Source organism: Hippocampus comes, unplaced genomic scaffold (genome assembly GCF_001891065.2).
Source record: "Hippocampus comes isolate QL1 unplaced genomic scaffold, H_comes_QL1_v1.1 scaffold90, whole genome shotgun sequence".
In the NCBI taxonomy this organism is placed as follows: domain Eukaryota; kingdom Metazoa; phylum Chordata; class Actinopteri; order Syngnathiformes; family Syngnathidae; genus Hippocampus; species Hippocampus comes.
Genome location: NW_017804912.1, coordinates 592,872 through 607,502, shown reverse-complemented (window position 1 = coordinate 607,502; position 14,631 = coordinate 592,872). Strand labels below are relative to the sequence as shown.

The 14,631-nt window shown below is 45.6% G+C and overlaps 2 protein-coding genes across 2 annotated transcripts in view; both read left to right on the top strand.

The window, feature by feature from the left end:
• LOC109524545 (tetratricopeptide repeat protein 14-like) overlaps positions 1 to 2,541 on the top strand; it is an 11,799-nt gene extending 9,258 nt beyond the window's left edge. Inside the window, exon 10 of the mRNA XM_019884502.1 lies at positions 1,543 to 2,541. Within this exon, the coding sequence (XP_019740061.1) occupies positions 1,543 to 2,446 (904 nt within the window). The 3' untranslated portion in view covers positions 2,447 to 2,541. The remainder of the gene's footprint in view (positions 1 to 1,542) is intronic.
• LOC109524889 (fragile X mental retardation syndrome-related protein 1-like) overlaps positions 297 to 14,631 on the top strand; it is a 24,129-nt gene continuing 9,794 nt past the window's right edge. Inside the window, exon 1 of the mRNA XM_019885021.1 lies at positions 297 to 1,010. The gene's annotated coding sequence lies outside the window, so the exon portion shown is untranslated. The remainder of the gene's footprint in view (positions 1,011 to 14,631) is intronic.

Genomic DNA, 14,631 nt, shown 5'->3' with positions numbered 1-14,631 from the left:
CCAAGATCGTTTGGTCGTAGCACAAAAAAACGGCAAATAGGCGCGTTTTTCCAGAGATGGCTGAGGATCGCTTTAAAACGATTTTCGTATGGGCGAATGAGCACGAAGGGACTCTTTTCTCAAATTGGCGCCACTCAAACCTCCCTTGACGCGACTCGTTTCTCCCGCGTAGACTCGAGGAACAAGAGAAGCTCGTGACAGCGGAAGGAGTGTACAGACGAGCGCTTTCTCTGGATGACGCAAACCCCGAAGCTCAGGAGGCCTTGAGAAAAATCACCGAGACCATACAGGTGGGTGGGCCACAACACGCGAGCACTTTCCGGCGTGTGTGCAGCCACGCTCGCTCGATCGCTAAGTCGTCTCGGCCTGTATCGCGCATGCTGAAGGGGGCTGACTTCCCGAGCCACGGTTTGAATGACAAAAAAAATGAAAATCTGATCAAGATGGCAAGGAAGCAATCGCAATACACGTTCGTTGTTAGCGCTCTTGCCAGGTTGTGTTTTTTTTTTTTGTCTTTGTTTTTTTTTAACAACAAAGTGCCTCAATGTCAAAGCAAAAATGTTCAGGTCAAACAAATGTGAGCGGTTCAAAAACAAAAAACCAAAAACATTTTATTCTTGCTGTAAGAATATTATCATGTGACTCTTCTGGTGGATTTATTTCTGCCAAGTGGCCTCTGCTCACGCCGACCATTTTGGCAGAACTGACACAGGAGCATTTTGTCATCCGGGAGCATTCACGTGGTCGCTTGTTTGTTTGTTTGTTTGTTTGTTTTTTTCCCCCAGCAGATGTTTTTCCTCTTAGGAGGTTCATTTCGTCCGTGTGGTTTGTAATACTGATGAGATTTTTTTTTGTTTTGTTTGCGTGTGTGTGTGTGCGCATCTGTTTGCGGCCCTGGCACTTGCCCTTCTGACTGACACGGCCTTTGTCACGCGGGGGGGAATTGACTGTGGAAAATGACGACTCCTCCGCTGCGTACCGTTCCAACCCTGGCCCGTGATCCACCAACGGTAACCTTGTCACCTTTCTGTCTCTGCTCACAACTGCTCAAAACTCGGTCTGACAATCTGCCTCTCCCCCATTTCTTGGATGCCGCCACTTTTTCAATGGTCAACACATCACTGTAACTCCGCCCTGTAAAAACAATTCACCTTTTGTTTGCGTCGTGCCGTACTTTACTCGTCCTCCGCGAAACAACCGCCTTCCATCTACGGCTTCGCTGTCCCGTGTGATGCGCTGGCGCTGATTTTAAATTTCTCACCGTTGACCGTGCCTTGAATTGTCTCGCCCGGCGTGCGTAAAGAATTCCATTCGCCTGCGGGAAGAAGCGCTGGCGAAGGAAGGGGAAGAGAAAGCCAAAAGCAGTCAGAGCAGCGCTGAGAAATTGCGTAAGCTCTTAAAAGAGGAGAAGAGGTGAGTTATTTCCGTACCTTTAAAAAAAAAAGAAGAAGACTTCGTTAGGCATACGGCCACTGAAGAGAACTAAGCATCACGTGAGTATTGAACCCAATCAGAGGTCCCCGGCGTCTTTCTTTTGGTCAGGATGAAAAGAAAGCGCAAGAGGTCGACCTCTTCCTCATCATCCTCATCCTCCAGGAAATCCTCCACCTCGTCGTCCTCCTCACGCAGGAGAGCCAAAAAAAAGAAAAAGAAAAAGAGGAAGTCGGCGCGAGGAGGCAAGCGCCGCAGCGGCAGGCGCAGGAGTGACGAGGGAAAGCGTGGCAGAAAGAGGAAGGAGGACGAGGAAGACGAGGAGGCCGAGTGGTACCCGGCACCTCCCGACACCTCCGCCACCTTTCTCGACCAAAAGACGTGGGAGGCGTTCGGGGCCGCCGCCGATGAGGAGGAGGGAGAGCCCAGCGCCAAGCCCAAAGATGCCAACGGCCCGAGGATCTGTCTGTATTCTTTGTCGCCATCCTCAGACGACGACGACGACGTCTGCGAGTGGCCGTCGCACCCTGGGAGGGAAACCAAGGAGAGCCCGGAAAGGAGCAGGAAAAGTAGGAGCACAAGTTCAGGCAGAGAAGATGGGAGGCCGAGGAGCAGCGAAAGAGGGATGGGCGATCAACGGAGGACCGCTGAGCCCCAAAGAAGTAGCTTAGATGAGAGGAAGCGCAGAGTTTCCTGCTCGTCATCCGATTCGGCGTATTCCAGAAAATTAGGGCCAGGGAAAGATTTTTCCGGGCGTAATTTTTCCCTTCGAGGTGGCGAAGATCAAACGCCGTCGGAGAGCGACCTCGGGCAAGGAAAAGCTGCAAAACAGCAACCCGGTTGGAGCCAGTCGGACGCAGCCAGAGTCCAAGTTGAGCAGGATGAGGAGATCTCGCTACCTGAAGGAAGGTCCAAAGAAGACCTTCCGGCAAACCTCTTGGACATCTTTCAGCAGATTGCCAAGTTTCAGAAAGAGAAAGGCATCGAACCCAAAAAGTCAACCAATTCCATTTGAAAGTCAAGTCGTGGGAAACGGAGACGGAAAGAAAGTATGGCTCGGAATTGGTTGCCGTTCAAGAAGCGGGGCGAAGCCCGTCAAAGACACCAAACCTGAACGTGTGAAAGCCGCCTACACGCGTTGCGCGACTGACCCGCGGTGCCAAGGACACGCCCTTAAACCTTACAATTGGTGAATCTCTAAAAGAAAAACAATCCGGGTGGTTCTCCAAAAGTAGGATCCAGCAGAATGTTCAAACGCTTTGAGAGTCAATTTTGTTTTTTATGGTAAATAAAATGAGATGATCGAATTTTTTTTTTTTTGGCCTTAAGTTAGTGAAAAACAATCCGGGTGGTTCTCCAAAAGTAGGATCCAGCAGAATGTTCAAACGCTTTGAGAGTCAATTTTGTTTTTTATGGTAAATAAAATGAGATGATCGAATTTTTTTTTGGCCTTAACGTAGTGCATTGCGCATTCGCGTCAAACGACGTCTCGAGATGTTCGTTCTCTCATTCGTTTTGCTGTTTGCTTTTTGGGCATCTTGATTACCCCCCCCCCCCCAAAGAAAACCAATGTAGTGAAATAACGGACAGTTTTCAATAAAGTCTTACTTGAATCGTGTGAGTTTTGCGTCCGTGTTCCATTTCGGTGCGCACATGTTCATTTGCGGTCTTTCTACGGCCACGATGGTGCAAGAGTGGTGAAAACCTGAGTCACGGCACAACTTCTTTGAAGACGTTTCGAGCGACTCGCAAGAGCTCGAAAACGTTACTTGAATTTTCGACGGCGAACAGGCATGGAAGTGCGACCGTTTGAAGTCCCAAGTGGCGACCAAATGCACTCCGCGTGTAAGTGCGGCGTCCCTCTCGGGATTAGTTGACCTCAAGCAGATGACATCACCTCGGAACTTTTTTAAATCCATATTTACAGCCATGCACTTAACGACTTGTGTATTTCCACCGATAAAATGCAAGGGAACTGTCCGCTTCCCTTCAATCTTTACTTTCTGTTGTTTCAGCTATCGATTGGTCGTATTCTGAGACTATTTAGCACTTCTCGGACCACTTCGTAAACATTCTCGTGCTTCGTACACAGCAGCAATGTATGTTATATTTGTGAACTGTTCACACGAGATAGCACAGCAGTGCTGACGTTTGACGGAATGTTAATAGGTTTCTTTCCCTGTCCATTCCTCTGCGTATCCTTGCTGCGGTATATTAAAATGATTTCTCAAACTTTTTTATTTATTTATTTTTTATACATGATCTCGTTTGAGTCACCCCAAATTGGCTTGCTTGGCTTACTGGCCGCTTTAAGCCACTTGGTGTCACATATTTGATTCAATAATCAAACACGCAACCGGCGTGCGTGTGTGAGTGTGTGTGTGTGTGTGGCCAGCCGTGTCTCACCCTTGGCAAAAGTAGCTTACTTCAGGCTTAGCTGCCAAACCCTGGATCATTACTGGGCCCATCATCAGAAATGCAGCACAGCGGTTCTATGCGCTGCGCGATATCTCGCCGGGCAGATTAAACGCCAAGTCTAATACCGAACGCTCACTCTTGTGATTGTTGCCGCTGTCACATACTGTACTGTACGTCTGTCCTTTTTTTTAATCTTTTTAAAGTGCCAACTATACAGTAGATAATCGGAGTTACTGTCGGGTTGTTAACGGACAACTCTGCCTCGGTCCAAGAGTGAGGAGGCATCAAGGACACACGGGTGTGCATCTCTTCTCTTGTCCACTGGAGGGCAGTGCAACATAATGCCAGAAACTCCAGTAATTTGTTGTGGGGGGGCTTGGGTTCAGGTTTCCTTCCACACAGACATCAGGCATGCTTTGCTTCAATTTCATAAAATGTTAAATGTGTTTTTTATATATATATATATATATATATATATATATATATATATATATATACACACATATATATATGAAACAGCTGCAGGTGTAAATATATAAAATTTACTTATTTTTAATGGAAATGATGCTGAGCTCCCCCCCTCTTTTTTTCTTGATATGCAGGGTATGATACATATGATGTAATTGATTGATAATATTTCAAATGTAACGATTCCGTTTGAGTCAATAAGGTACGGCTGTGGCTTTTTGTTAATGTTTACCAAGATGCAACAACATGTAAAATAGCTCTCCAAAGCTACAATTAGGAGACTGCTAGACAAGAAGAACGTTGAAGAAATATAGAAAATAGCAAAACCAATTTTAAAACTTTTGTATGGCGATTGATATAAAGAACAAGAGCATATGTTAATACAAACTTTGCGTGAGTGTATTTTAAGTCAGGAAAATGCAACACCTCGGTGGATGAAACAACACCGCTATTGCTAACTAATCGCCACAATCACCATGTGTCATGGATTTTCCCGAGAGGAAGTTTGTGTTCTGCACATCATACTGCAGTTTGGACAAAATATTTGTAATACTTTTTTTTTCTTCTGCAAACCTCAGTTCAATTTGGTCCGCACTACAATGTGACTTAGAAAATCAACCGTAACAGTCAGAGGGTCTTGTGCTTTGATTCATGACGAGGTAAGAAACCCCACCAGTTGGCACACATCTTGGGATTGTCGTCGTCGCGACGCATTGTTTCTGCTAACCGCGTTCGTGTGACCGGCCGAAACGCCCAACGTGCCCCTTGAGGCAAAGGCAGTAAAATAAAGTTTTGAAACCTATTTGAACTTCAGCGTGCTTTGCATTCTGTCACCGCCGTTCCTTGTCTGCTCGTCAGGGTCAGAGGACGACGTAAGGAAATTGAAATTCAAAAAGGGCCGAGAAACATTTTTTTCCCCTCCCACCTCATTCATTGCCGTTTTAGGAAAGAAAAGCAAAATCCTATCGCTTTTTTTTTTCCAGTGCTTCCGCCACTGTCATTGGAGTGCCCGTTTTGTGTTTAGCCTCTGTCCATGGAGGACGTTCGCCTTTCCTCTTCCACCGCCAACCCAACGAGCTAATTCAACAAGTTGTGCTCTGTAGAGCAACGACATCTCTGTCCTCTAAGCGCCCACTTCACAGACTTGATTTTCCATCCAGCTTCAAATGGTGACCTTGCACTGTTGCAATGAGCCGAAAGTGTCAATGTGGTCGGGGAAGAGAAGAAGGAAGGAAAGAAGAATAAGAAGAGAGCCTTTTGTCATTGAAGGTGACGGTCTCTCTCGCCGTTGGTTTGTGCGGTCAGCAGTGGCGGCTGCCCTGCTTGACCGACTCTGATGAAGCTGCAGATTCTCGCCTCGGTGAGTCCTCCTCCTCTTCCTCCTGCGCGGCTCCCGCCTGGACGCCTTTTCATAAAGAGGGATTCCTCCTCGTCGGCTTCTCTCTTCAGAGTCCAGGCAATCAGACTGTTGAACATGCGCGAGGAGATGAGACATTTTAAATTAGTGTTAGCGCAGCGTTCCAGTGAGAGACGGTGGGGGGTGGGGGGATGACATTTTTCATTTTCCTCAATGAATGGGACTACATTGAATTCTGTGAGCGTGACAATACAGGGAAGTGAGTAATGGAAAAGGATCACACGTCCTGTCTGTGTGTTAGGCCGTAATGAGGAATTTAAAGGTCCTCCGCTGCCATTCAGCGGCTCGCCCCGTCGCCGCCGCTTGGCAGCTTGTCTTCAAACTGCCAGATTGACGAAAAGCCCCTCTCGTCTTTGGGCGGGCGGACAATTTCAGAGCAAACCCAACAGTCACCCGAAGGGTGACCGGAGAAGTTCTGATTGACTGCTCGGCTATTCTTCAAGGCTGCGGACGCATTGTCCCGTGACGCAAATGACTCTTTGGGAGGCGGCGGTGGCGGTCGGGGCCAGCCGGCGGCCAGGCCTTCCCCGCTGGCCCAAACATCATCCCAAGGCCTCACCCGCATTTACAAACGACATCTTAGCTTTTGCTCCATGACTTTTGAACACATTTATACCGCTTACTGCCGGAAAAGTCGCGGATCGGGGTTACAGTTTGGATGTTGTCATCATATTCCATTCGTGGCCTGAAAAGAATTTGTTGATTTTGAGTTGACCACACCGTAAATCTCCTCCTGCTCTGTCCTCTCGACCCAATCTTTTGACACCTGACCTTTTGTTCTCCGTCTTTCTTATCTAAGCAGATGCAAATTCGAGTCACCGCGTATGAGTGATTGTCCCTCCCGCCCCATGGCTTTCAGCATTTCGTTTTCAAGTCCTCCGCAAGCAGGAAGGAAGACACGCATGGCAAACTCAAAACATGTTTCTCTTCCCACAACAACATTCGAGAAAAAACAAGTGTACGCTCTCTATCTCGCTCAAAAATCCAAGTCGACAGACTGCACTGTGGCGCGTATATACACACACACAGGCATTGTCCCTTTGCTACGCTAGTATTAGCAAGTAAATAGACACTCCTCGGGATGTTCTCCAAAAGCTTGCAAATTCCATTACTCTATTAAACTCTCCAAAAAGGATTTGGGTTAATTTAGTAAACACAGGGTCGCAGCTGCCACAAAAGCTGAGCGGGAGTGCGGCTTGGCTGCACTCTGTGTGTGTGTGTGTGTGTGTGTGTGTGTGTGTGTGTGTGTGTGTGTGTGTGTGTGTGTGTGTGCGCACACAGGCAGGCACGTTTGTATGAGCAAGAAACGCTGACTGTGTGAAGCCGAGCGCCTTTGCTGCAGAGGCAGCAGCAGTCTTAAAGCCCAGCCACTCTCCCTCCAGAGATAGCGCTTCTTTCTCATTTGCTCGCTCCCCTATTTTAATAATAGCTGTGCATAAGTAATTTCTAAAAGGCCAAGCAGGCGCACTAGCGTGGGTTTGGTGGCGAGGTGGGTGGGGGGAGCGGGTGGCGGACGGGGTGAAATTAAACTCATTTTATCTGTGAGCAGGTGGATTTCTATTTATCATTAACATGCATAGAATTTGCACAATGTTATTTCTTGCCGCCGCTACTGATGGAACGTCATCCGAATAATGTCGGAGGAGGGAATGCCTTATTTCCTTTGCTTATACAGGAGTGAAATTCATAGATAAAAGTAGGGGTTTTTTTTTTTTTGCCTTGCAATTTTCTGCAAATGAAAACTAATTCTGGGAAGCTTCTTATTATGGCGCAAGCTCATTTGGTTTGCATTAAAAGGGAACAGGGGCAACGTGAGGATTTGTGCCAGATTTCCAGGAGATGCTAACACATTTGCTCTGATAGCATTAGTAACGCCCCTCCTTCCATTTACGGGCCCCTTGTCCTCGGTTAACTGGTGTTAAATATACGGACTCGTTAATGGCCAAATCAGACGTCTGGAATACATTTTGACTTGATTATTTGGATTGGATCAAAATAGTGGAATGTAAAATGTGCCATTTTAAACACATAACTGTATTTCTCGAGCACTTGTAAACAACCACCGCGCTATCCAAAGTGCTGTACATGGAGAGAAAAGAATTCAGACAACAAGGAAACAATAAATTCATAACAAAGACAGGAGATAGCGCAAAAACAGTCCAACTAAAAGTCAAGTCTCATGCGGAGTCCAATGCCAAACAATAAAAATGAGTTAGTAGACGAGTTTTCAAGACGGGCAACGAGGGGGGGCTTGCCCAGCATTCGGCAGGGGGTCATTCCAAAGAGAGGGAGTGGCAATGGGAAAACGCTCGATCCCCTCTGAGCCTCCGCTTAGTTCTTGGTACCTCTAATAGTGTCTGGTCTGCAGACCTGAGGCAGCGGGCAGGGGCGGAGGACCCCCGAAAGGTCAGGTGGGGCGAGGCCATTTTCCGATTTGAAAACAGATAGGAGGATCTTAAAACATTTCGAGAGCCAGTGAAGGGAGGCCCGAGGAGGAGTAATTTGCTCCCTCTGACGAGTACCAGTCAAGAGACAAGCGGCAGCATTCTGGACCAACTGGAGACGCTTGATGGAGGATTGGCTGACTCCAAAGTCAAGTGCGTTACAGTGATCCGGCTGAGATGTGACGAAGTCATGAATAACGAAAGGAGAGGCTTGACTTTAGCCAGCTGCCTCAAATGAAATGTCGTGATTGTGTGTGAATAGGAACACACCGAGTTTTTTTTCTTTTTTTTAATTTTTGTTTTTATTTTGTGACCGTTTTTTTCAGTTTTTGTTGTTTTCTTCGTTGAACTTTGGTTCAAAGAAATGAGCAACTGCGTTTTTGATGCGCACAAGTGACACAAAGATGTGAAAATGGACCCGTGTGCTTTTGACAAATTCAATTCTGATTTGAGAAACGTCCCAACGTCAAAACTGTCACATGAACCTCAGTCAAGCGCAACTGAAAAGCACATTACAGGCTTGAGTCAAACAGAACGACACTTCTCAATGTAGTCCATTCTTATCACTTCTCCTTCCCCGTTTTGCATCGAGGCGCACGTCCTGTGATGGTACAACATCACGCGTCACACTTTTCAAAGGAGGTTGTCTCCAGGCGGGATTAGACGCACTGTGACCAGTCTTTCGCCGCCAGTGTTTACGTTGAAAGTGAGATGATGTGTGTCTCACCCTCGCCAAACATCAGCATGGCGGCTCATGGCAGCTCCCGTCGTTGACAGGCAGCCAAGCGGGCAGGCAGGCAGGCAGTCAGCCATTGTTTTGTAATGTGTTTCACTCTGCCAGCGCTGATCCTTGCTAAGGTACTTACCACGCCATTGTTGTCTAAGTATGCTATTTTCTGGCTGGGCACCTCCACTATAGAATAGGCTGCCCCCCCCCCCCACATCCCCCCCAATCCTCAAAAGAGAGGTTTGTTACAGTGAGTGTCATGCTAATCCCGCTGTGTGATATGTATATGTGTCAACACAGAAAGAGAGAGGGGAGTCTGAGCTCAAGCAATAAATGTTGGGGAATGGCAAAAAAAAAAAAAGACAGTTTGACAAATCCCATTCACCCCTTGCTGTACTCCCTGACACCAAATTACAATTCATCACAATAAAACAAGCTACTATAATCAGGCCAAATTCTTTCATTTGTTTGTGTTTTTGCTATAAAACTATACACAAGGCATGATGGCGCGTATGGTAAAAACGCGTGTTTAATACTGTGTATGATCCACAAAATCAACCATAAAACGTACTTTTTCCTCTGTAGTCATATATAACAGGGTACACTGATTTGCTGGCATCTATGATTAACATCTGGGCGCATGTTTTTTTTTTTCATGCTCCCGTAACACGGTCTCGCGATAAAACATGATGGTTAAAATGTGCCGTTTTCCACCGTTTTGATCAAGCTCGTCCACTTGCACCTCTCCTCTTTTGAAGAGAGCGCCAGGAGAGTGTGTGGAGACAAGGGGAAAAAAATCTTTGGATTAAACAGTGTTAAACTAACATTTTATTTGAATTGACAGGTAAAATATAATTGCTTTTTTATTGTCGAGTGTTGCTGTTGAGGGGTTGTTATGAGCATGAGAAGCTAAGTACCGCAATTTCCGAGTTCTCAAACGCACCGCTTGTTGGCGACGTGACGTCACAACCACCAAACGCGATTTGGCCGGCTCAAACGGCACATTTGAGTAAGTCTGGTTTGATCAAAAGTCCTCAGTCAGAACAGCAACTGTGCCAGGTTGTTCGCATCAAAGTGTGCAGTCATTTTCGTCAAATAAACTACCGTTGAAAAGTAACCCGACGCGATCGTCGCCGCCGCCGCCGCCGCTGCTAATAGGCGCCGTCGGTAGAATACAGTGCCAGCGTCATGAAGTTGGATTTTGGGCGCCCTTTCGTTTCGCTTGGCCTCGATGTCCGCATTTTTTTTTTTTTTGGTTGGCTAAGGTTGATTTTGAAGTTGGCCTTCTTACAGCATTGGCGGCGTGACACGTGTCATGAACTATTGTCGATGAGGTGCCTCCGTGCAGTCCCAGCACTAATAAATATTGATAAAAGGTGAAAAAAGGGTGAGTTTTGTGCAAGGGATTTTATGGTAGATATTTGCTTGTTTTTGGATATTTCTTACCGTACTGGATCAAAGTGGATGTTCTTTGTTAAAGCTACTGCAAAAAAAAAAAAAAAAAGGAATGACTATCGATCTACACCACAGTGGTAGGAAATACATGTATTGGCATTGTGGCCTGAATGGAATTTAAAAACACAACTAAAATGATTGTATGATTTGAAAAAATGAACTTTGTCTCAGAGTTTGCATTAATGGGCAAATTGATGCAAGCTCTTGTATTTTCCAACTGCTGTGTGCATATTACTTTTGCCCGTCCTGAAGGTGGAACAGAAAATCTTTAGGAGCATTACTAAGCCGAATATAGAAACATATTTGAACCCTGGTCCTCCACTAAGTAGATTATAAACATTTATTATAGCATGTCATCATAATATCCTGCACACTGCAAAACTTGTGGGCCAGTTTTTCCTCCCTTTGCAGTGGAAGATGAGAGTTAATTCAGCAGCGGTATGGTAATGTGAAGGTCCCTATCAGTCCCGGCATCACACATACTAACAAGCTTAGGATAAGCCCAGCCTGGAATGGTATGAGGCTTGAGTTTCTGGAACCAGTGTGGGCGCTCTCTGCAGCCAAATCTCACTTCAGCAGAAACTGGTCGGACGATTCCTCTGCTTAAAAAAAAAAAAAAAAAAAATTAGTGCTAGTGCATGTATATTTTTTGCAAGGATAGGAAGTTTGTACCTCCCAAGGAAAATTGCGCTGTATGTTGAAGAGAAAAAAAAAACATTTTAGGGAAGGCAAAAATCGCCTTGAGGAAGCTAATCAGCTGACGGCTCTGAAAAGCTTGTAAATGTGTCTTAGGAGATTTACCACAAGCGCCGAGTTAAAGCCTTACGACATTGTTGACTCATTGAAAGATTCCGACATCTCAACTTTGCGCACTGTTAACAAATGCACACACGTTAAGATGGTGTACTCGGCACTTCTCCTCTCTCTGTAAATCGCAGTGGATCTGCCGTAAGCATGTTATGCCCCGGCGCTCATCAGCACCATGTGATCCCGGGCCGGGCCTGCCACTGTGAGACAACATGCTAAATCCTGTTTGTGGGACTTGGCTCCTCTCAGCTGCAAAACTAATCTTACCAGCCTCCAAACCAAAACGCCACACCGCAGAGGTGTCCGTCCGAGAAGACAGCGAGATCAGTGGACGGACGGCTCCCTGAAGTTCATATATTTGCACCTGGGTGCATTTTCAAAACAAAGGCTGCTTGTGCTCTTCTAGCTAGGAGCTTAGCAATCATAAGAGCAAGATAGATATAATGAGACAGTAATATAGTCATACCCCCACCGTGGCAGAGATTACGTTTTAGACCACCCCTCCAATAAGCAAAATCTGGTGACGGTCCAAAACAATGCTAAAAGCTTATTGCCCGAAAACCGTGATCAGTTGGCCACCAAAAATTTTTTTGTGCACATCTCTACTCATGCCCACTTCAACCAAAATACTTGGCCACAATATTTTCAACATTCAGCTTTTTTTTAGACTCTTCCAAAATCTGTAAAATGAACTACTCCTTCGGCATGTTTTGATAGCATTTATGGCACTTCTTTTTTTTGTTTTTTTTTTTTAAAGCTTTTTAACATACAACTAACCCAAACAATTTCAAACGCATAATGAGAGAGGACAAGAGCAGTGGAAAACACAAAAATATTGGACAGCATAGTGCAAGGTAAATTTGATGCATTTGCAGTACTGTAAACAATCACTTTTTTTTTTCTCCAAACTAACAAACTTATCATCGCACACTATACATCGATAATTATTCCCAAAAAGATGTACATTCTAAAATTAATGTACTCTCTGTATTGTTTCAAAGCAGGATTACCCAGAAAAGCAGGTTTTCGTTCTTATTTCCTCTTTTTTTCGGAATTACGCAGTTTTAGAGGAAATTGTGTGTCGCCCTCGAGTGGTCAAGAATAACTGCAAAAAAACCGCCCCAAAATTGACAAGATAGCGGCACCGCGAACCTGCTATCCGCGATGGAGATGACCAGCATCTAAAACTTCTTTGTTGTCCCCCCTCAAAGCAACTTTTGTCTTTGCGCCTTCATCTCCATCTGTCACGTCTTACTCTCAAAATGCTAATTTTGAGCATCACAGATTTGGCACTTGTAGCAAGTCTCGTTTAAAAAAAAAAAAAAAGCCTAATGAATACATACTGCGAGTGCGATCGAAATTATACGTTTGGAGCTGGTGCAGATCGAGAGAAAGCAGGTGAGAGAGATGTGAGGACGTTCTGCTCTCATTAAGAGAGCAGGCAGAGTGGAATTAGTCAGAATATAATGACAGGCCACACTATCTCATGTTAAAACAGCCCTGTTTTCCCTCTCTCATTCATGGGCACTAGTAATTAGTTTGGGCCCTCAAACTGTCACCCTTTACTCCAGCAAAGGCTGATGTGATTTGAGGTGCAATTTAATCTTGCTTTAATGAAGAACTAATGGACGTGTTGCAAATTATCCCCCCACCCCCCCAAAAAAAAAACGGTTTGATTGAACAGGGGCTTGGGAGGGGGGGGGGGAAATCCATTTCCTGCTTTTGAAAAGATCAAGAGTTTCTTTGATAATGGTGAGAGCATCGCTGGCAGCTTGGCTGCATTGAGCCCGAAAGCTCTTTTAGCCCAATCGCAATTCATCGGAAAGACGGCCACAATTAGTGACAAAGCAGCCGGAGCGCTTCGGGGCCCGGCCAGGCGGAAAGCCTCTCGGTGCTGCCGCCACCTTGTTACAAACAAGCCCTGTAGGTGTCATGCGGGAACAATAAGGCCTTGATCAATTACCCCATTTATGGAAAAAAAAAAAGTAACACTAATTTTCAATTACATCTCGAATGCATTCCCAATTGGAGAGTTGAATTGAGCATGTGCGGAGGAGAACAAACAGAGCCGTCGGCTCAATGCACTTCTGATCTGTGGGTTGAATTAGCAGCAAATGACATGATGTTGATTCGCGCGCTGCGCTGGTGATTTGACTCCACAAAGAGGGACAACGTGAATATGGATGCCAGATGATGTTTGCTCATTATTCCATTCGAATGGGGTCATTTCATCACATTTGGATCCACGCAGCACACATCCGACGAGGTGCCAGCCCATCACAGCCAAAAATCCCAAATAGTCCTTTTTACCGAATTTGAGCAAATTCACAAACGCATGTTGTCTTCAAAAGACAACATTTTGAACGAGCAAAGGAAGCAGCAAGATTGTTTTGAAGCGGTATTGCCACACCTACCTTCAGAGAGGAACAAAGTAACATTTATCATGTAGACTGTTAACAAATATCATTCGGTTCATAAAAATAAAATCATTTAATTTTGGAGGCCTCATACAGTCACACAGCCTTGTGGGTCTTTCTCTTTTTTTTTTTGGGATGCACTGGTTGGGATTTTGAAGCTAGATAACACTTTGTCAACAGCAGTGTGCAATGTACCTCGTGGCTATTTCCGACTCAAAAAATGCCCCCCCTCCTTTCCTCCATTATTAATTGTCCTGTGGCCTAAAGGTGACATGGTGCATCCGTGACGTCACTCTGACACACGGGAATTCAAATTGTGACGTTCGAGATTGTTGTACTTCACGCCGGAAATTACTGTAGAAGGCATTTTAGTGGCACGGCCACTCGCCAGTGAATCCTAAGTGATTGTTAGGGTTGATTTCATCATTATTAATTGCCACACGGTCACGAACTGAGTCAGATTATTCCACTGAGAAAAGTAACGCCGAAGATTTGTCAATTCTCGTCTGTTTCGAACATCGCGAATGGAGCACGTCGAGACCACCGAACATCGAGGCCAAATATGAGTCCTCGAATCGGCTGAAACAGGATGTGAGAAGTGCAGCGTTTCAGACAGGCGGGACGCGTGTATCCACACGCGCGCGTGCGTGCTCAAGTATTTGACTCCAGCGAGAGCAATGCAGCAAGCCTAATGGGAGTGAGCTTAACTTCACATAGCCTTGCCGCATATCTGATTACAGGGACCAGTAATTTTCTCTCCTCAATAAGGAAGAAATTGGATAGGATGAATGAAATTTGGCTGTCATATTGCAATGATGGTGCAGCGGGGAGATTATGTGTTTCACATAATCGTTCATCATTTCTCAACCAGTGTTCAGGCTTAGCATAATGGAATTTGTAAACTGGTTTAAATCTGAACGTGAGGACCGACTATCAGGCAGACTGTGTGGGTCTGGAGTAATGTCTTCAGACCAAGTGGAATATTTTCATCGCAGGATGACACACACACACACACACACACACACACACACACACACACACACACAC